At 42.3% G+C, this 22,559-nt stretch overlaps 1 protein-coding gene across 5 annotated transcripts in view; it reads right to left on the reverse strand.

Moving 5' to 3' along the window:
* Window positions 1–22,559, reverse strand: part of LOC122559944 (engulfment and cell motility protein 2) — a 174,214-nt gene that overhangs the window by 30,816 nt on the left and 120,839 nt on the right. For all 5 annotated transcript variants that reach the window (XM_087994988.1, XM_087994986.1, XM_087994987.1 and 2 more), the window contains 5 exons: window positions 21,922–22,026; window positions 20,922–21,030; window positions 18,147–18,283; window positions 2,864–3,027; window positions 65–177 (listed from right to left, as the gene is read on the reverse strand). In XM_087994988.1, coding sequence (XP_087851114.1) covers window positions 65–177; window positions 2,864–3,027; window positions 18,147–18,283; window positions 20,922–21,030; window positions 21,922–22,026 — 628 coding nt within the window. The remainder of the gene's footprint in view (window positions 1–64; window positions 178–2,863; window positions 3,028–18,146; window positions 18,284–20,921; window positions 21,031–21,921; window positions 22,027–22,559) is intronic.

Consider the following 22,559-nt stretch of genomic DNA (forward strand, 5'->3'; position numbering starts at 1 on the left):
AATTAGGCTTTAACCCCAGAATGCAGTGTGCTAACCAACTGCAGATAAACAAACACACTCGTACCTTGGCGCCTACGGTTGCTGATTTTGCGGAAGCTAGTGCCTTCACACAATCTGTTCAGACGCTGCTGTTTAATGAGCTCCATCACCTCAGGCTGGATCTTTTCTCGCAGCTCACTGGAACAGAAAAGTTCAGATTAGGGGACGTGGAACAACTCACAGATGTCATCACTGCAACACCCAGAGGAAAAGTCTTGCTCCATTGCATATTGGAAAAAATATACATCAAGTAACAAAATATTTTTACAAATATAATATTTTTACAAATATCTATCCTCAGAGGTATGGGACTGATTGAAAGATGTTGGCTGGAGAAGAACCCAATAAGGTCAATGTTAAAAAGAGCTTCCTTTATTAATTCCATTAGAAACAATGAAGATATGACACTGAGAATCAACCTCAAACAAAGAGACCAATGGTCCCTAACTTCCCTCAAACTTGTATGGCTCATTAAACCTTGCAGCCAATTTAAGATTGCTGCAGACATCATCATAGAAAAGTCCTGTGGTCTGCTGGTATGTCCCTGCCTTAGGACCAGAAGATCTGGGTTCAAAGTCCTACCTGTATTGGAGGTCTATCGCAACCAGTCTGAGCTGGTTGATTGAAATACCTATGCCCAGCCTGTTTGTGGCCAGCCATAGTACATTCTAAACTGTGGCATTGCTGTGCATTCATGCCATTTAGAGGAACGTTGAACCCAAACCTGAAAAATGCATCATGTGTCAAATGCACTGTTGCATAACATGAAATCCGAAAGAGTAGCAGTTCTACAAAACCTTTTTCAAAAATATTTGAGTACACTTTACAGTGCAGTGTCTGTTAATGGACAGACAGCAGCCATATTGCATACACAAGTATTCCATAAGCATCAAGGAGATGCAGAAATATTTACTTTCTCAGTTTCCTGATTGTACAGGTGAAGAAGAACCCCTTGTTTTTCTTCAAATATTGTTGAATATCCTCAGATGACCAAGTTCAATGGTTGAAGTGTTTGGCTGGGTTCTGTGGGTATTTAGGTGGCGACCAAGGCTGACCTCTAGATTAGATTAGATTACTTACAGTGTGGAAACAGGCCCTTCGGCCCAACAAGTCCACTCCAACCCGCCGAAGCGCAACTCACCCATTCCCCTACATTTACCCAACACTAAGGGCAATTTAGCATGGCCAGTTCACCTGACCTGCACATCTTTGGACTGTGGGAGGAAACCAGAGCGCCCGGAGGAAACCCACGCAGACACTGGGAGAATGTGCAAACTCCACACAGTCAGTCGCCTGAGTCGGGAATTGAACCCGGGTCTCTGGCACTGTGAGGCAGCAGTGCTAACCACTGTGCCACCGTGCCGCCCACCTTTGTTTGCTAATTTCTGCTGCAGTTAGGATAGGACATCATGGGATCTGTAACATATACATGAACTAAGGTAGGCTAATCCACATCTCAATTATAGGACCACTGCCTTGGTATTGCAGCACTGCCTCAATGTATCACTCAAATTCTCTCTCTCTCCCTCTCTTTTCATCTCTCCAGATGGATAATGGACTGTATGTTCAGGGGCACAGTATACAAATCCCTAGATGGGAGAAGAGAGAGGTGAAATGTAGCCATCATTATCCTCGCCCTGACAGCCACTTTCCTGTATGGCTGCATTCACCATATGTGAAGCTTTGTTAAAGAAATGCCAAGTGTCATTACTTGTTGAAGCTCGATCTGTTCTTGGTGAACAGATCTGGCCACATTACCAAAGAACTCTCTGGCCACACCATCTTTCCCTTGTAATAAAATTAATGCAGGAAAGTTTCCTCAGCAACAAGATAATGGTCAGCACCCAAGGAAAGGGCGGATCCTGTTGGATGGTTCCTTGTGCAGACTGTCAAAATTATTTGGCAGAATGTTTTATTCTTTTCTGTAAGTTCTGGCAAAGATACAGCATGATTGGTGGTGAGAAGGAATTTCATAATCAGATCCTTCCGACATGCCCAGTTGGAACTGCCACTACACACTATCTTCCAGGTGACAGTTGTGAGGAAGAGGCTGTTGACAACCTCTTTGTAAAGAAGGTGTAGAGCAAGTGGTTTCGTTCGAGAATGATCCTGACGATACTGTGCCACGGGAGTCTGTGCTCTAAGGGCTGTTCCCTGGTCTGCACATCGAGACAAACATCAACTGCATCTGAAGGGCTATCAACTTTGTGAATGATACTCTCTCATTTGCCTGAATCTTGCTGGTCTTCCAGCACAAGAAGTTATCTTTGACCAGATGTTGCAAACTGGTACATTTCAAGCTCCAGGACTATTTACTGAGGGAGGCGCAATGGCGATAATGGGGAATGACAATAGATGATATCCTCCTGCCAGCATTCTGACAGAGAGTGAAAACAATGCAGAATCCCTCAGGTAATAGCTTTGTCCTGAGATTTATACTTTCAATATCCTGTCAAACCACAACTGTACTCCGACATCGCAGAGTGTCACTTGTAAATTTACCCACCTTGACAGTCCAAATAGGACTTTACTGGAAGTACTGTACAATTCAAGTCTTTAACTAGGTAGCATGTTTAAAAGTATATTTTTAGAAAATGGAAGTCAGCCTTGTTTGAGTGATGGAATTTGGGAGTGGGTTGGGGATGGCAGTTTTCCAATTCAAGAAGCAAGGTGGCTGTTAAATGAACCAAACTGATACCAGGGCTGCTTAGTGCTCAGGAAGCCTGGCCTTCACTGGGGGGAAGCAAAGGAAAGTAGAGGATAAAAACTGCCCTCTACCACTTACACCGAATGTGGGGGAAGACCAAGGAAAGCAGTCACTTACACAATCGGCGGTGACTGGAAGTCATCCTGGCTCATCCTCTCAGACTGTCGGAGTCTCAGGATCTCGGAGTAACTCAGGCAACGGGCTTTACTCTTGAACTGATCCAGAGAGTTTGGCTTCGTGCTCAGGGACCTTGTTATTTGTTCACGCACCACCTGCATGACCTACAGTGAGACAGTGAGACAGGGAGATGAGATCTGCAGTGAAGAAAAACGCATAGCCTGGTAACTTTTATAACCTTCTTTGCACCATTGTATGGCTAAGTGGCACGTGTTACCCGGACAACCTGCAACAGCAAACAAATAGGAGATAATCCTCCAGTCACTTGCTGTTGCAGCTAATTATTACATAAAGCAGACAGCCACAGAAACAAGTCATTCAGCACAAGTGGTCCATAATAATATTTATGCTTCACCCCGGCCACCCTTCATTACTATTTCACCTAAGTCAGTTAGCATATTCTAATATTCCTCTGTCTTAGATTTCTGATCCCGAGATGGGTAGTCAGAGTCGGGAAATGTCCCAGTTTGCTGAACATTGTTCTGAAGAAGGGTTACTGGACCCAAAATCTCAACTCTGCTTTCTTTCCTCAGGTGCTGCCTGACATGCTGAGTTTCTCCAAAGACTTCTGTTTGTGTTTCTCATTTCCAGCATCCACAGTTATTTGTTTTTTGTTTGGGGCCTAGGCAGTTATGGGATAGAGGCAGGCCCACCTGAGGACATAGATTGGAGGTAACCTTAGGGGTTGCTGAGTGCTAAGGAAAACTGGTTAAAAGACACACCTCAGATCTTTGCAACTTTGCTCCAGTTGAGTCCTTACATTGTATTCTCTCTAGACCTCACCCATTCCATGCCAACGCACGCCCTCCTCTTGCCGACTGCAATGCCAATGATGTCAACTGACCCATCACATTTGGCCTTTACACCCTCCAAGTCAACTCATAGTATCCAACATGGGCAGACCTCAAGGACCATGTTGAGATGAAATAAAGATCTAAACATCTATTACTGCTTTCACTAAATTAAAAAAAGACTCCCATTCATCAAAGTCCAACTTTTATATCCCATGTTCTATTTCTTTATAAATACAAATTCCTGTTGATTGAACCATGGAAACGTTAGACCATTATGAGGATGCCATTCAGCCCACCAGCTCTGTGCCAGCTGAATAAATTGGCTAACATATTGAGGATTTCTGCCTCAACCACTGAAATGGTAAGCAAATTCAAGACACCACCCTGTGGGTGAATAAGCTTTTTCTCCTGTACCCTCAAATCCTTTCACCAATTACCTTAATTCTGTGCCTGGTGGTTATTTACCTCTCTGCAAGGAGAAACAGGTTGTCCACTCCATCCAAGCCCTTCATCCAAACATCTCAACTAAGTAATCCCTTGGCCTTCTCTGTTCTAAAGAAAGCAACTTTAGTCGACTTAACCTCCCTCGTACCTGCAATTTTCAAATGCTGGCAGCATTCTTGTACTGTACGGTGTCTGGGGCAATTCTGTCCTACCTGTAATGTGATGATGAGAACTGTACACAAAACTTCCAGCTGGGCCCTAACCAGCACTATATCCTTGATTTTGTCTTCAATACATCACCCCATGATGGAAAACATCCGTGTATCTTCTTTATCACCTTACCTACCTGTCCTGCACTCCAAAATCTAACCACTCTCACAGACCTCCCATTTACTATGTATCCCCGTGCTTCGTTTGCCTCCTCAAATGCATAATCTTGGTCTTCTTCAGATTGAATTCCATTTGCGACTTTTCCACCCATTCAACCAAACCATAACCATCAATACTCCTGGTAATTAATGACAGGTTGTGGAAAGCACACAAGCTTCATAAACAGCCCTTAGGGTAATGTAACTATTAAAGCAGATATTTTTTAAACTTCTGACACAGGTAGGCTTTTTACATCTTCAAAGAGCTGGGGATTTAAATAATTTCACAGCTCAACAGTTCTTAAAATCTTCTTCACCCTTCAACAGCACGACATGTACTGTAAAAGCATGTAACTCCCTAACTGTGCGACAACATCTTTGCTACAGAAAAATGGGGTATGTTTGCACCCAGCAGAGAATTCAAATGGCCCCACTGAGTCTGATTTTCCCTCACACATAACTGCATCCCTATTTCCTTTCTCCTCCCAGTAGAAATGGAATTTGCAAGAAACAGGGGTAAGACGTCTGCACCTGGGTTCCACCTGTCATTTTTAAAAGAGGAAACTCTGAAAATCCTTTAATCTCTTATATGTCTACTATCTCCCAAAAAGCATTTAAGTTATTTGCCTGAACAACGCCAATGTGGTATACTCCAAACGCTGAGTAAGATTCTCCTGAATTCCTCATTGGATTCATTAGGATCTTACACTTACGTCTTCTAATTTCGGTGTGGAAATATATGTTCCACATGTACCCTGACAAGTCACTTCTACTAGTGACAACCACTACGTATTATGGTGGCACACCAGCAGCCACACTACACCAGCTACTTACCAGGACTAAGGACCCCGTACCCACAGCATGCATGACCAACGTGGCATACAAAATCCCGTGCAATAACTGCAATAAGCACTACATCAGACAAACAGGTAGAAAACTAGCCATCTGACTTCATGAACACCAAATGACCACTAAACGACATGATCCACTCTCTTTCATCTCCGTACTCACAGATCAAGAGGGCATTCAATTAGATTAAGTCAAAGTTACTATCTTAGGACAGGCCAACCAAAGGCATGTGAGAGAAGGCTGGTTTTCAACCAAAAAGACCATTAACAGACACACAGAGATAGATCCAGTGTACAAACCACTGTAGAGAAGACCTGGAAGTCACACTCATCTCAATAGACCGGACCCACATAAAAAACCAAGTGGGACAGAACAACAATGCTTCACAGAAGTCACACTGATGATGTTACCCAGTATGGTAACAAAACGTCTGCATGATAACCCACAGCTTGGTGAGCTAACCAACTACCTCAGCCACTTCTCAATTGACAATGATCTGTTGGGCAACCCCCTCAGCCATCTCTTTCTATAACAAAGTCCAGCATGTTCATTCTTTCTTGATATGCATAATTTTTCAGTTCCGGTTACTTGTAGTGTTTGCACCATTTTGTAGCATTACAAACATGATCGTACACAGTACTTTAATAGACAGAATTTCTTTATACGCATAAGATACAAGTGCTGACTAAGCTCGCTTCCCTACAAACAAGTTCAAAATACCAGCCCGCATCTGCTAGGGTCTTTCCTATTAATGTGAACAAAACAGTCTGCTGGAAAAGAAACAAGCAGTCCAATTTATACACGATACCACCATGGAAATATATTAACATCGCTGAATCAGAAACCTGCAACTCCCTCCCTAACACTGTTGGGGAGCCCCTTCACCACTCCAAAAAAATGGACTGTAAAAAGGTTTCACAGAAAGTCAACCAATATCTGTGACAGCAACTTGGAATGGGAAACAAAGAGTGCCCTTGACAGTGATACCCACAACTAGAGAATGCACTTTCAACAAAAATAAGAACTTTGATGTTTGAAAGTAAACAAGAATAATTGTTTTCAATTTCCTCTGTGTTAGACAATGATAATGTAATAGCATAGAAAGCACACCCTTCACCTTATCCAAACTTGGTAAAAGCACTGACATTAGTCAAGCTGCCTCCGAATTTTCCCATTACTCCCTTCAAGTGTACATACAAACTACATTGCTACTCTCTGCTCTCCAGTGACCAATTATCATTCTTCTCAGTCATCTGATTCCCAGTCACCCGTGCATGTCCATTATTTGGCCTACAATTGTTACTGCTTTCACTAAGTTATGCCATCATTTTATCTATTCATACTCCCCATTGTCCTCATTCTGCCCATTCACAATCACCTCCACACGCCTCATCTGACTGTTCACAAGTACACCACAAACATTATGATTGTCAACTGATCAATTCCTGATCACAAATCCCATTCTGAGCTAGTTGTACCCTCACACAACCTGTGCATCCTGATTCCCCACATCCCCATGAACCATGGCTTACCCATTCCAAAACCTTTATTGTCCCCAACTGCTCTACCTCACAATCTCCATCCTTTCTCTTAAGGTACCCAGAATACAGAGTAATCACTGGTATGATTAAAACATACAACAGCTACAGAACCAGAAGAATCGACTCTTAAACAAGCACTATTTCCTCCTCCCTACCTCAGACATACAATGTGAGTTGAACTCATGAAATGCCTACCCTTTGACAGCATCAGAAACATATCCATGTGGACAATCACAACATAATTTCTCAATGTAGTAGCACTCACCAGGACGAGCAAGCAGGGCTGTTTACAAGCCACCTAGTAACCTCTCACGCTATTACACAAGGTTCAAACACTGTAAAGTGCACAATGACAGTGTGTTACGACTACATAGCAACGGCAACAAAAGGGAATATGCCTGCAATCAGATTTCATGGTGATATTCTGGAAACCTGCCGCAGGGAAACTCTGTCTTTGAAGTACTGTTGGCAGGGTTTGCTCCATGTGTGGGTGTCTCTCAGCTGTTTCACTGTTGCTAAGAGCGTTTTGTGGCACAGTCAGTGAAGAAAGCAGCCTGTGTCACAGCAGGGCTCCCACTGCTGAATCTCAGAAAACAGAAAAAGCAACTCGCGGTGCATGCCCTGGTTCGATGGGAGAGTGTTGCTTGTGCTCTGTGGTAATTGTTATACAGCATTAAAACCGCTTGTTGAAAAATATTAGTCTCAAAATCAAGATAATCCATCAAAATCTATCAGACATCTAAAATATAGTCAATTATATCCAAGACCATGCTGACTGCTCTCCAAAATATGAGAACTATTTAAATATTCACAGAATCGTTTTGAAAGCCTTCAATGCGTGTTAGGCTGCCAGCTTACCCTTTATTCCTTCTTTGATCATTAATTCCTTAAAGATTCCAGGAAATATTCTAACTGGCTCAGAAGCGTACACTGAATCTGCTGGGATTTTTTTGCATAATTTATGCTCATTTCTGTTTATGGTATGTGTCAGAATGAGGTGAATAGCAAAGCTCTTTTGCCTAGGGGAGTGAGCTCATAATTCAGAGTCATAGAGGTACAGCAAGGAAATAGGCCCTTCAGTCCAATTTGTCCATGCTGACCAGAAATCCGAAATTAATCTATCATAGAATCCCTACAGTGTGGAAACAGGTCATTTGGCCCAACAAATCTACACTGACCCTCTTAAGAGTAACCCACCCAGACCCAATCCCCTACCCAGTACTTTACATTTACCCCTAACTAATGCACCTAATCTACACTTCCCTGAACACTATGGGCAATTTAATATGGCTAATTCACCTAACATGCACATCTTTTATGACTGTGGGAGGAAACTGGAGCACCTGGAGGAAACCCACACAGACACGGGGAGAACGTGCAAACTCCACACGGACAGTCACCCAAGGCTGGAATCAAACTTGGGTCCCTGGCGCTGAGGCAGCAGTGCTAACCATTAAGCCACCGTGCCATCCATAAATCTAGCCCCATTTGCCATCATTTGGCCTATATCCCTCTAAACTCTTCCTATTCATATACCCATCCAGATGCCTTTAAATGTTGGAATTGTATCAGCCTTCACCACTTCCTCTGGCAACTCATTCCACACATGCACCATCCTCTACGTGAACAAGTTGCCCCTCAGGTCCCTATTAAGTCTTTTTCCTCTCACCTGAAACCTATGCTCTCTAGTTTTTGACTCCCCTACCCTGGGCAAAAGACATTGACTATTCAGAGCTGAAAATGTGTTGCTGGAAAAGCGCAGCAGGTCAGGCAGCATCCAAGGAGCAGGGGAATCGACGTTTCGGGCATGAGCCCTTCTTCAGGACTATTCACCCTATCAATACCACTCATGATTTTATAAACCTCTATAACGTCACCCCTCAGCCTCCAATACTCCAGGGAAAATAGCCCCAGCTTATTCAGCCTCTCCCTATAGTTTAAACCCTCCAACCCTGGCAACATCCTTCTAGGAGGCATACTTTTAAGGTGAAAGGAGAAAAGGGACCTGAGGGTAGTTAGTACGCAGAATTAACTGTCAGAGGAAGTAGTAGATGCAGGTACAGTTATAACATTTAAAAGACATTTGAACATGTAAATGAACAGGAAAGATTTAGAGGGATTTGGGCCAAATGCAGGCAAATGAGACTAGTTTAGTTTGGGAAACTTGGACGAGTTGGACTGAAGTGTGCATTCTGTATGACTCTATGTCTCAAAGACACATTGGGATTGAAATCTTATAATACTGTCACTTTTGTGAAAACGGATGGGGAAATACACAAACTGACCCCCCCTAAAAATCAACACGTAAGAGTGTTAAATTTGGAGACCACGGTCAACAATTTAGGCGCAGGATCCAAGGTGATATTGTTCTTTAAAATCTCCATCTCTCGTTTTACCCACTCATTGTTTTTGTCAACACCATTAGTCTCGAGGGAAGTATGAATGCTCTGATAGTCCTGTGTTGAAGCACATTGCAGTTGCAAGAGTCCTGGTCTCTCAGAGCTGGTTAGGGAGTTTAGATCGTGAACTATGTTACTTCAAATTCAGACAAGGAGCAAATGGGAAGGGTGACAATACAGCAGTGCTGCCCTACTTACAACACAGCTGCATCTTTGTTTCCATGACAACTGCAAAGAATCCTGACAACCCTGGCACTAAGTTACAGTGAACACTTATAGTAGTAATTACATCCAAGTAGCATTGATGCTGAAATATTGTTGGCACCTGGTGAAGGCACTACTGAGAGATCCGGCAGCAGGAGAGCATTGATAAAAGGGACTGCAGCAACATGCGCTGTCAAACCCTAACTCATTTACAGCAGTTACTAGTCTTACAAACCTCATTGCTAAAGGCCTGCCAGCATTAGAGATGGTAAAACAAATCAGGATTACTGTATGCACAGCATTGTACCATGGGAAAATATGATAGTGCAATCGCAAGCAACTTATACGACACTAAAGATCGAGGAAGGAAGAAATGATAAAGTAAAAGGGTGTGTGTGTGTGTGTGTGTGTGTGTGTGTGTGTGTGTGTGTGTGTGTGTGTGTGAGAGAGAGAGAGAGAGAGAGAGAGAGATAGGTGTATAACACAGACTCTGACTAGAGAGGCAACAAATTGTTCTCAAAAACAAACATTTGAACAGTTAATAATGCAGATTTACTTCACCATTTACCTAATCTAATCCCGATTCAGTTATAAACCGATAAAATAGATTGCTCATTCCAAACAGCACAGGAAGAAGCATTGAGGGAAAATAAAGCAAAGAAAGAGGGAGTGCTGTGGGAAGATTGCAGAAGAGAGAGAGAGAGAGAAAAAGAGGCAAGCAGACAGAAACAGAGGAGAGAGAGAATATGGTTTAAAAGATTTTAAAAAATGAAAACCATCTCAACATCGAAAGAAATCTAATTCCTAAAACACTACAGGAAAGCCAAGATACTCACCAGGGCTGGCCTCCATCTCCAAGCTGAAAACTGTCTGAAGAGTGAATAAATAACCACTCAAACACTGCTGCGGAGTATATGCTGAGCAGGAATGATACCGTCCAAAGTGGGGTGTGGCAAAGAGCTCAATGAACTGTGAAATCTCACTCCATCTCTCCCCCATTAACACTTGCTTCACTGAATCTGCTGCTCAGTGATCTTCAGCACAAGATTTTGGGACATGGCATTTCCTGGAAGGCTACAGTATATGGATTTTTCATTGACAACATCCAATGTTTTGTGTGAACAAACCCATTTCAGAAATAAATGAACGAACTGACATCACAAAAAGGGCATTTTAATGAATCTTTACTGGAGATAGGCGAGGCAGATTTTTTTTAAAAATCCTTTCACTCCCTCCCTTTACTGTTTCCAAGGTGTGAATCACATAATGATAGACTTTTCCAGAGGACTGAAATACAAGGAAGAAGGGTATTTGGTATAGGAACACAAAGCTCTGGTTGGACCACACCTGGAGTAGATCTGGGCCCAAGAAATTAGGATATTGGTCTTGGAGGAAGTGCAGCATGTGTTTCCCAGAACAGTACTTGCACCATATTTTCACCTCCTTATGGTCCCCTGTATCAGTTTTTCTTTGTCTCTAACAAACCATCATCCATCCCTTTGTCCGTTGAACTGTCATTGTCTCTCGCTGGCCCTATCTTTGCCTATATGCTCACTCTATTTACTCCCCCCTCCTCTCAATCTTCAGCACATATACCACCCTTTTCAAGCTATGAACAGTTCTGAAGAAGTGTCATTAGATTGTAAAATGTTAACTTTGCTTTCTCTCCACAGATGCTGCCAGACCTGCTGAGTCTCTCCAGCACGTTCTGTTTTTAGTACAGAACTTGCACTCCAACGGTTAAGCCAGAAAGGAAAATAAAACAAACTAAATTTAGAAGGTTAAGGGACGGTTTGATTTTTTAAAAAAAAGTGTTAAAATTTAGGGAAAACAGATAGACAGATACAGGGAAACTATTTCCAATGGTTAAGGAGTCTAGGATTAGGGAGCAGTCTGAAAAGGAAAATAGAGCCAGAACTTATTGCAGTGGAATAAAGAATTTTTTTCCACACACAAAGGATAATAGAAATCCGGAATTCTCATCTGCAAACATGAACTGATTCTTGTAATTATTAATTAAATTAAAGTTTGATAAAACCTTTGGATACCAAAAATCTAAGAGATGAGGTAAAGACTTGTGAAGTTAAGGCTTGGATCAGCAATGATCTCATTGAGTGATGGGATAGGCTCATGGGGCTAAATGGTTAATTCCTGGTTCCATGTCGTTGTGAATTAACCAAATGGTAAGGGCCTAGACAAATCAGATTCCTGAAGAAGAGCTTATGCCCGAAACGTCGATTCTCCTGCTCCTTGGATGCTACCTGACCTGCTGCGCTTTTCCAGCAACACATTTTTCAGCCTAGACAAATCACAGTTGGTAGCAATTTCACTATTGCAGACAGCCACCATCCCTCACTGGGCTGGATATTATGGTTTGACAGGGTGAGGAAGGTGGAAAAGAAAGTGATAGGTCCCCTCGTTATTTTCTAAAAACCTGATCAGGAAGGAAACCAGTTTTCCCTTGGTCAGATGTATTCACATTATGCATTTTATTTTTAATACCAAGTACCTGCAAAATGGCTCAGCTGATCAAACCGCTGCTTGAAGGTGGCCAGCCAGCCTCCCTTCAGGACAACTGGCAAGAGGCAGTAAGTACTCATATCCTGAGGTCAAGAACAAAACACAAAAATAAAACCTTGAAATACTGAAGACTTGAATTTGGAGTCTGAGACAGCTGTCCGCTACTACCTTGATAAAGGATGTGTGACTTGGAGCCATCATTACCACCTTTTGGCTCGACATTCCACCTTACTCCCTGTCTTAACTTCACATGCCTCAATGGTTTATCAAATCATAGAATCCCTCCAGTGGGCTATTTAGCCCATTCAGTCCACACCGACCCACTGAAGAGCATCCCACTTGGACTTACCCCATTCCCAGTAACCCTGCATTTCCCATGGCTAATCCACCTGACCTGTACATCCCTGAACACGATGGCAATTTAGTACAGCCAATCTGTCTAACCTGTACATCTTTGGACTGTGGAAGGAATCTAAAGCACCTGGGGGAAACCCATTGCGAAATGGGGAGAATGTCTGTGTGGAGTTTGCACAGTCGCCCGAGGGGGGAATTGAACCCGGGTCCTTGGCGCTGTGAGGCAGCAGTACTAACCACTGAGCCGCCCCAGTCCACTGCAGTTCACCTGATGTGAGTTGACCCATAATGCCATTAGGGAAGGAATTTCAGGATTTTGACTCTGCAACAGTGAAGGAACAGCAATTTATTTCCAAGTCAGGATGGTGAGTGGCTTGTAAAGGAACTGGCAGGTGGTGATGTTCCCACGTATCTGCTGCCCCGGTCCTTTTCGATAGAAGTGGTTGTGGGTTTGGAAGGTGCTGTCTGAGGATCTTTGGTGAATTTCTGCACTGCATCTTATAAATAATACACACTGCTGCTACTAAGCGTCGGTGATGGAGGGAGTGGATGTTTATGGATGTGGTGTCAATCAAGCAGGCTGCTTTGTCCTGGATGATGTCAAGCTTCTTGGGTGTTGTTGGAGGTGCACCAAAAACAATCTGATTTGCTAGTGTCCTTTAGCAAAGGAAATCCACCATCCTTACATGGAGTGGTCTGTATATGACTCCAAATCCACAGCAATGCTTTCAACTCTTAACTGCCCTCTGGACAATTAGAGTTGGGAAATAAATACTGTCCTAGCCAGTGAGACCCACATTCCACAAACGAATAAAAAATAGACATTGCAATTTGAGAACAAACCTTCCAGCTCAGCGAGCAAACTTACAACCTGAACTATTCCCATTCGCTGAAGGGTCAGTAATTAGTAGTCAGGTTAAAATCACTGACAAAAACTGGAAGAAAGATGAAGAAGGGGAACTTTAATAATAATGCAGGTAGTTGTTAAGAGGAGTGATGGTGGTTGGTCACAATACCCTTGGGTTTTGGGCTGAGAGTGGAGAGACAGAGAAAGGAACTGGAAACCGATATTCTGTTTCCTGATCAGTATCAAATGGTGCTTGCTGGAACATGGCCAGTTGGTCAGAATAGACACAGGCTCTGCTGCAAGTGTCCTCTATGCTTGCCCCATCACTGTTATGACTTGTTTCAGACTAACCTCTTCAGCAAGTTACTGGACAGAGTGGAAACATATCCCAGCATGGGGAGGGAAATACTGGAAATATTAGTAGAGGAGGGGGCGGGGGATTAAAAAGGCTTGCTGTTGGTTTTGGAAGCGTTTAGTTTCTGAGTAAATGTTGATGCTGGCATAATTATAAACAGTGGAGATAAACCTCAGTGTTACAGCTGGGACTGGCAGCCACTTTGACAGCAGAATCAGTACCTCGAGTCCCCTGCAATTATCTGTTACCCTGTGATTTTGGGTTGTCAAGGGAACCCAACAAAGACAAGAGGCCAGAACGGATCAATTGTCTTTCTGCTAAAAACTAATTGGCAGCTCACACATTACGGTCCCAGCCTTCACAAGAATTCATTTCAAGTACACTCTAATGACAGATATTTGCAATATCAGTGATTCAGGATTGGATTCTAAACTAAATCCAGACAAAGAAAGCTGGGCAGCAAGTGCCTTGAACCTTCCACAACTTCAGGACATAGAGTCATAGAGTGGGAGCCATTTGGCCCATCTTGTCCATGCCAACCCAAAGATACCCAGATGTCCTTTCTAATCCCATCTTCCCACACACAGCCCTACAGCTTATAGCATGTGTGGATCCAAGTACTTGTCGTAACAGTTTTGGGTCTTTATTTCTATCACCAACTCAGGCAGCAAATTACAGACATCCACCACCCTCTGCACAAAAAAGACTTTCCTCACATCCCCCCAATCCTTAGCTTGAATCTATGATTCCTGGCTTTTGAACTCTCTGCCAAGGGAAACGGGTTCCTCCTGTCTACTCTATCTCTATCCCTCACAACGTTGTGTACCTCAAACATATCATCCCTCAGCCTTCCCTGTTCCATGGAAAACAAACCCAATTTCCCTAATCTCTCCTCATAGCTACAATTCTCCAGCCCCAGCAACATTCAAGTCAACGTTCTTTACACTCTCTCCTGACTAGAACTGCACACAATACTCCAGTTGTGGCCTCTCCAGTATCTCATATACTTTCATCATTATGTCTCTACTTTTGTATACTATATCTCTGTCAATGAAGGAGAGTATTCCATGTGTCTTTTTTACAACCTTATCTGCCTAAACCGCTACTGTTAGGGATCTATGCACTTATGTGCCAAGACTTCTCATTTCATCTACCCCTCTCAGTACATTCCTGTTTATTGAGTGTTCCCTTTTACTGCTTGGCCTCCTCAAACACATTACCTCACACTTATCAGAGTTGAACTCCATCTGCCATTTTCCTGCCCATTCCACCAACCGATCCTGATCATTTTGGAGCTGACAGCTAACCTCCACACACGGCCAACTTTTGTGTCATCTGCAAATTTTCCATTTATAACCCCAACCTTCATGTCCAAATCATTAATGTATAAAATAAACTGCAGGGGTCTCAACGTCATGTCCTGCGGAACATCACTTGAAACAGCTTTCTATTCGCAACGGCAGCCATCAACCATCACCCTTTGTTTCCTCTTACTGAGCCAACTTTGGATGCAATTCAACACATTACCCTGTATCCCATGGGCTTTTATTTTGTGAACAGACTGCCATGTGGGACTTTGTGAAATGCGTTACACTAAATCCATCTCGACAACATCCAATGCACTCCCTCATCAATTCTCTCCTTGTCACTTCCTCAAAGAACTGATCAAATTTGTTATGCATGACCCTCCCTTAACATGCTGACTAGCCCTGACTAGTCCACACCTTTCTAAGTGACAACTTATGTGACCTCTCAGCATTGATTCTAACAACTTGACCACCACCGAAGTAAGACTGACTGGCCTGTAACTGGTTGGCATTCCCTTTGTACCCTTTTTAACAACAGAACCACATTTGGATTCCTCCAGTCCTCTGGCACCTCACCTGTGTCTGCTGAAGATTGGATAATAATCTGCTATTTCTTCCATTACCTCCTTCAACATCCTAGGGAACAATCCTTCTGGGATGACAACGTTTCCACTTTCAAAGATTCCAACTCCTCTAATATTTTCTTTCTTGTTATGGCTATTTGGTCCAAAATTTCACACTGCTCCTCTTGGATTACCAAACCCATATCTTTTCCTTTGTGAACGTGCAGTCAAAAAATTCATTTAAAATTCTTCCCACATCCTCTGTCTTCACACAAGTTCCCTTCATTTTCTTTGATAGGTTCCATTTTTTCCTTAACTATTCTTTTGATCTTTATATACTGGTAAAACATCTTTGGCTTTTCCTTTATCTTACTTGCGAACAAGGAAGTCAATTTGAAATGTACTATCGCCAAATTTGCAAATGAGTAAGTTAGCAGCCAAATGTGAGGATGGTGCAAAGTCTACAGAGGGATGTAGATGGGTTAAGTTCGTACAATAATATAATGTAGGAATTTGAGAGGTTATGCACTTTGGCAGAAAGAACAGAGCTGCTGAATATGTTATTTAAGTGAAGAAAGACTGCAGAAAGCTGCAGCACAGAGGGATTTGGGAATCTTTGTGCATAAACTACAAAAAGCTAGTATCCAAGTCAGCAGGTACCAGGAAAGGCAAATGGAATGTTGGCCTTTATTTCAAAGAAAATGGAGTACAATAATAGGGAAATCTTGCTCAAACTGCACAAGGTACATTTAAAATACAGTGAACAGTTTTGGTCCTCTTAGCTAAGGGAAGACATTGGAGGCAGTGCACAGAAGGTTAACTAGATTGATCACAGGAATGGAGGGATTTTCTTATGAGGAGAGGTTGAGTAGATGGAGATTGTACTCATTAGAGGTTAGACCTTATTGAAATATACAAGATTCTTAGGCAGCTTGACAGGATAGATGCTGAGGCTGTTTCCCTTGTGGGAGAGTCTTGGGACCAGAATGTATAATCTGGTTATCCTTTTCAGACAGAGATACGGACAAATTTCTACTCTCAGAGGGTAATAAGTATATTAAGTATATTCACAGCTGAGATTGAGTTTTAATCAGTAAGGGAATTGAGGCTCTGGGGAAAAGGCAGGAAAGTGGAGGATGATTGGTTCAGCCATGATCTCATTAAATGGCACAGCAGAATCAATGGGCTGAATGGCCTATTTCTGCTCCTATATCTTACAGCCTAATTGTTGCACAGCAACTCCCACAATCAGCAAATGATAACAACCATAGAATCTATTTGGGTGATGTTGACCGATAGATAAATATTGCTCAGGACACTAAGGAGACTCCTCCTGCTCTTCTTCAAATAGTGGCACAGGATCATTTACATTCATCTCAGAGAGCAGATGGTGCCTTAGTTAAACGTTTCAACATTGTAACATTCCCTTGGTACTGTAGCAGCAGATCAGTCTTAGGTAGCATGCTCAAGAATTGACCCCACAGCCTTCTGAATGAATGCTTCCCACACTGATTTATGTAAGCTGTGCAGTGGTGGTGGTTCTTGTTGATATGATCTTCTTCTGGAGGTCCACACTCTCTTTGGGGTACCGAATCTCAGAGTACCTAGTGTTGGTGTAGGAGGCTAGTTGATAAATATTAGTATGCAATTTAAATCAAAAGTAGGTTATTATGGCCAACCCCAGAAATAATATCATGACATGACTGTGACATTACAACCTAAGAACCCTAGCTGATTGTGTACATCCTACTCTCTGTGCTCCACCATAGTGACCACTCCTTCAGATACCAAGCCTTAAATGCTGACATTCATTTTTTACATCTCAAAATTTGTCACTTTTCCCTCTGTCAGATGCTTCTTGAAAGCTCCCAATTTGACCAAGCTTTTGGTCACCAGTCCTAATATCTCTGGCCCAATATGAATTTTTCTCTGATTAAGTTCCTAGGTAGCACCCTGCAATATTTTTCTTTGTCAAATGTACTAAATAAATTCAACTTCTTGTTGCTTACCGTTTGTTGATCCACAACATGCTGAAGTCATTCCATATGGACAATCACTCTATGCTCAACAAATCAGAATTATAAGGAGCAGTTCTTTGAGTAGGAATTCAATACATCCTTTGTTGCAGGGCACAATGAATCATTGACCTGATAAACCATCCAGTAAGTCGGAGGCTGAGGGGTGACCTTATAGGGGTTTATAAAATCATGAGGAGCATGGATAGGGTAAATAGACAAAGTCTCTTCCCTGGGGTGGGGGAGTCCAGAACTAGAGGGCAACCTTAGGGTGAGAGGGGAAAGATATAAAAGAGACCTGGGAGCAACTTTTTGTGTGCATAGAATGATTTGCCAGAGGAAGTGGTGGAGGCTGGTACGATGACAACATTTAAAAGGCATCTGGATGGGTATATAAATAGGAATGGTTTAGAGTGATATGGGCCAAGTGCTGGCAAATAGGACTAGATTAATTTAGGATATCTGGTCGGCATGGACGAGTCTGACCAAAGTGTCTGTTTCCGGGTTGCTCTATGACTTTATCAGGACAGAATGACTCATTACTATAACAAAGTCCTAGAGCAGGATGGGTTTAAGCTACTGCCAAACTACACTCCACGTAGTCCTGCTTTGCTTGGATTTAATGAACTGTCTACCAGGGTTAGACAGGCAACATTCTCTAACCTTGTTAAAGTCTTCCGATGTCGCCCTCATCTCCTTCCATGTCTTGTTGAGCAGCTGGATGCAGATGCAGAAGAACTCTTCAAAAGCTCGGTCATGGGTGAAGAACATGGGATGGTACTCATTGCAGCCCTCATTAGCTGCATCCACAAAATATCAACAATTAGACACCAAGATAACTTAAATCATTCAATGATTTTATGCAGCATATTCTTACTCTGTTTGTAACTTCCAAATTAAAATAAACATGGAGTAATGTTGCATGTCCTCATATTGAGCTTATATAAATGGTTGACATACAACTCGCTCAACTCCAACTTCCCTTCTTCCTCTCCAAACTTTGAGGTATTTTAGTTCTTCTGCTGGTCAGTGCTGCTAGGAACTCTCCCTTCTTGTGCTCTTCCTGAATTCCAGCGCATTTCCATAAATGCTCTGCCTCTTCCTGCACTTTCATACTATTGAAGGCAAGTTCCTCCACATTGCGTCCAAAGTCAACTCATTCCTCACCTCTGCCCAACCACAAGAGTCTTCAAAACTATGCTTATCTCACTGGTCATCCTTTCCTTCTACAGTCTACAAGCCAGTTGGCTGCATGTTAGACACAGATCAGATTGGTGTCAATTGCACAGGGTTCAAATCCTGGCCGGCTGGAGTAGATTCAGGATCGGTCTCCTTGCCTTAGCCGAGATGGGCATGACTTTCGGGCTGGACTAGTCTTTGGGCAGAAAATCATAGAAGAAGAAAATGCAGTGAAATGATTTCTTATCGTGAGGGGATCAAGAACAAGGAGTCAAAAAAAGACCCCTTAAAATTAGAGCCTAGCCATTCAGGAAGAAAAGCCAAATAGTCATATCAATCTATATTTGTCTCTCTGTTGCTCTTTTCTTCTTAAAGCTGTGGATGCTAGGGATCAACTTGAGACAATTCTTTACTTAAGTAAGGGGTATGTAACAAAGGCAGGTAAATGGAAGAGATCAGTCATGAACTGACTAAATGTTAGAGCAGGCTAGAAAGACTATAAAACTCATCCTTATTCTTTATTACATTTTCTCTTCTTTTCTCTTTAAACAACAATTCTAAATGGCTGAGGCTTCTACTGATGTGCTCTCAACGGTTGAATCACTAACCTCCTGTTAAAGTAGTGGGTATTTTAATTAACAAGTTGTGTTGCACAAAGGTCATTCAAAGAAAATGTTAAGACTACATAATTCCATTCTTCATTTTGTCCTCGCAAAATGAACTGCTTTAAACTAATTCATATGAAATCACACCTTGCCATTCCACTAACCTTCCTAAGGTTTTTGAAGATCATTGCACTTTGCTGAACTTCAAGGTTGAAGTCTGGATGGAAGAGAACAAAATTCACCCCAAGGGATGGAAGACATGGAGATTTAGATTTTCAGGGAGTTGGGTCAACTCGTAGAGAGCTTTGATAAGGAGCACAAGGACTAGGAGACAGAAATCCCACTCCCATTTCTGACAGTTTTGCCAACACAGGAAAGCTAAGGGGCATGAATCATAAAATTGAGAAGCCCAAACACAGGAGGATGACCTAAAATTAGTAGAGAGTTTGAAGAGACCAGTTTTGACTGTTCCATTAATTTGTTAATATAATCATCTATCTTTACAAGTTTCAACTTGTTTAAAAAGTTTATAGCAGATCCCACCTGAAATCCTACTTCTCTATTGCCCAGTTCTGGCTTGAACTACACAGTTTCCTAACCCTATCTTGAATTTAAGATTATTCTCCACAATCTCCCTACAATATTTAGACCCTATTAGGCCTTCTCACCATCAGCAGCATTGACACCATTTTAACTCCAAATTTTGATGGTGGTGGAGGTGGTTGGGGGATCATGGGTAATAGTGATGTCATTGGATTAGTAATCCAGAATCCCAGTCTAATTCTCTGGAGACAGTGGTTCAAAAAACAGCTGGAGGAATTTAATAAATCTGGAATATAAAACTATTTGTAGTAATAGTGACCACAAAGCTACCATTGATTGTCTTAGAAATCTCATTTGGTACTTTAAAAACAAAACTCTGCTATCCTTACCAGATCCAGCCTACATATGACTCCTGAGCCATGAGACTGCACCTTAATGCAACTCCCCTCTGAAATGGCCCAGCGCACCAATCAATTAAAGTGCAATTTGAAATGGGCAACTAAAGACAGCTATACCCATGATGCTCATATCCCACCAGCGAACAGAGAAAAAAAATAAATCCTCTAGTCCATTTTCCTCTTCTATAAAGCCATCTAGAACCCATTTCCCAAACAAGATTTTCTGTCAACAAACTCCACAGGTATTTGCCCATTTTCCACAAGTTTATTTAAAAATGTAAATATCACTAAAGATTAATTTTTTTTATCTTGCAATCAACAGGGTTTGAAATCAAAAGGAAACCAACTTCAGAAAGGAAAGCGCAGTTCCCTCTTTTTAGCGAGGCCCTGTGTAACCAAGCAATTATTTATTTAAAGTCAAAGAAAGAACATTCTTGGGCTGCGGGTATTGCTGGCAAGGCCATCATTTATTTCCCATCCTCCCCCTCTCCAAGTACCCTCAAGAAGGTGATGGTGAATTCAACTGCAAAAAACATGGTGCAGGTACATTCAAGGTGTTGCTAGGCAGAGATTTCCAGGACTGAGCAGCAGCAACAATGTCTTGGGATTATCTGTTGCTGATAAAGGCATTACACAAAAAGCAAGTTGTTTGTTGAGACTGCAGTATAGACTGGCTTTTTATAAATCTGTTGATTCTGCATATCAAAACTTACGCAGCTCTCCGACTTGCAGGATCTCGCACAACATCTTGGTGAGCTCAATGCTGCTGCGGCCAAAGGGACATTCGTGTTTATCCTCTCGACTGCTGTTCTCGAGGACAATCTGTGGTCAAACATCACGCACCAATGAACAGGACAAGGATAACCTCCCAATGCAGTCAAGGCAGCACCAAATGTTAAAAGAAGCTGGAGTTTATGTTTCCCCCTGAAGCTCTGAACCACTGGAACTATTCTTCCCTTCACTGCTGGGTATATTGTGAACAGCAATTTCAGCAACATGAACTGGATCTTCATTTATTTTTCATCCAGCAATTAATGAGGAGATCAGCCAAGATTGTATAAAATGGCAGAGCAGGCTTGAGGGGTTGAACAGCCTCCTGCTGCTCTGAGTAGTTACATTAAAGTCAAATGGATATAGGACCAACTTGTCCATTGTTTCCTCATCATATCCCTCATCCCAGTAATCAGTTGAGTGAAGCTCTCTGATTTGCTTCTAACACAATTACTCTAACACAGTAATGCCCTGCACAACTGTAATAAAACTCATCTACTTCCTATTCCATTTGTTTTGCAAGAAACTACAACATTTCATTTACATTCCTAATCACTTGCTGTAACTGCATAACTTATGTTTTGAGATTCATGTGTCAGATCTCTATACCTCAGTTCTACAATCTCTCTCTGTCCCTGTAAACAATGTGTTGACACATGCTCATTTTCTAACAGAAGACCTGTACAGTTCTGCTCAGTATTTCTGGACTAAACGGGTAATTGCTGAGGCTCCTGTAGTGCAGATGATTTTGGAAAGTGGAGGTTGGATGTTGGATATTGTGCCCACCACCACCCCTTCCCCTCCCCCAATCAAGTAGCACTCGAAAGGATCAGTAACCGAGCTGCCAGCTGTGGAATTGTACCCAGCAACAAAAAACAAATCAGCAAAATGCTGGACAGGAGCATTCCAACCTGTAAAAGGACAGAGCACGTGTTCTCTCACCCTTATATAGGTGTCCTGGTGAACCTTGGCCAGGTACAGCATGTTGTCAAGTGCAAGCATTCCTGGAGGGGTCTGGGTAAAATCCATGGCTGGATTGACATGATTCTGTGGGGACAAGAGAGAAGGGACGAAGCAGTGTCACTAACACACCTGGTGGGACACAGGAAACTCAAAAGCTGCAGACGGGACAACTGGGGACCACAATCTCAAATTATTAGTAACAGAACAAAGTTAGATATTTACTTACCAACCTGTTCATAGACTTGGAATTGAGCCTCCCACCTCAGAGTAGAACTGAGTTAGGTGCCAAGAATGAGACTCAAATTAATATATTTCAGGTGGACAAGCAATTTCCTAAAGTGTGTGGTCCTTCTCAATTTTTTTTTTTGCACAGGAATTTAAAGGACCCAACCCATTCACAGCCTATGCACGACTCTCGGATTGCTACATTGGCTGTGCAATTTTGAGGGAACATTAAGAGGAGGTAGTTCTTTTCCACATGTAGAACATGCTGCCAATTCACTGAATTCCTCTAAGCGAGCTGCAAGTGGTTTGGCCTGAGGTAGAGATGATCTCATGACAAAGAGACGTTTTACATAATACAAAATTGGGGCCAGACTGGATCTGGCACTATTTTG

The sequence above is a fragment of the Chiloscyllium plagiosum genome, unplaced genomic scaffold, assembly GCF_037043375.1.
Source record: "Chiloscyllium plagiosum isolate Xiang-an unplaced genomic scaffold, Cpla_swu_hap1 HiC_scaffold_15, whole genome shotgun sequence".
Lineage (NCBI taxonomy): Eukaryota > Metazoa > Chordata > Chondrichthyes > Orectolobiformes > Hemiscylliidae > Chiloscyllium > Chiloscyllium plagiosum.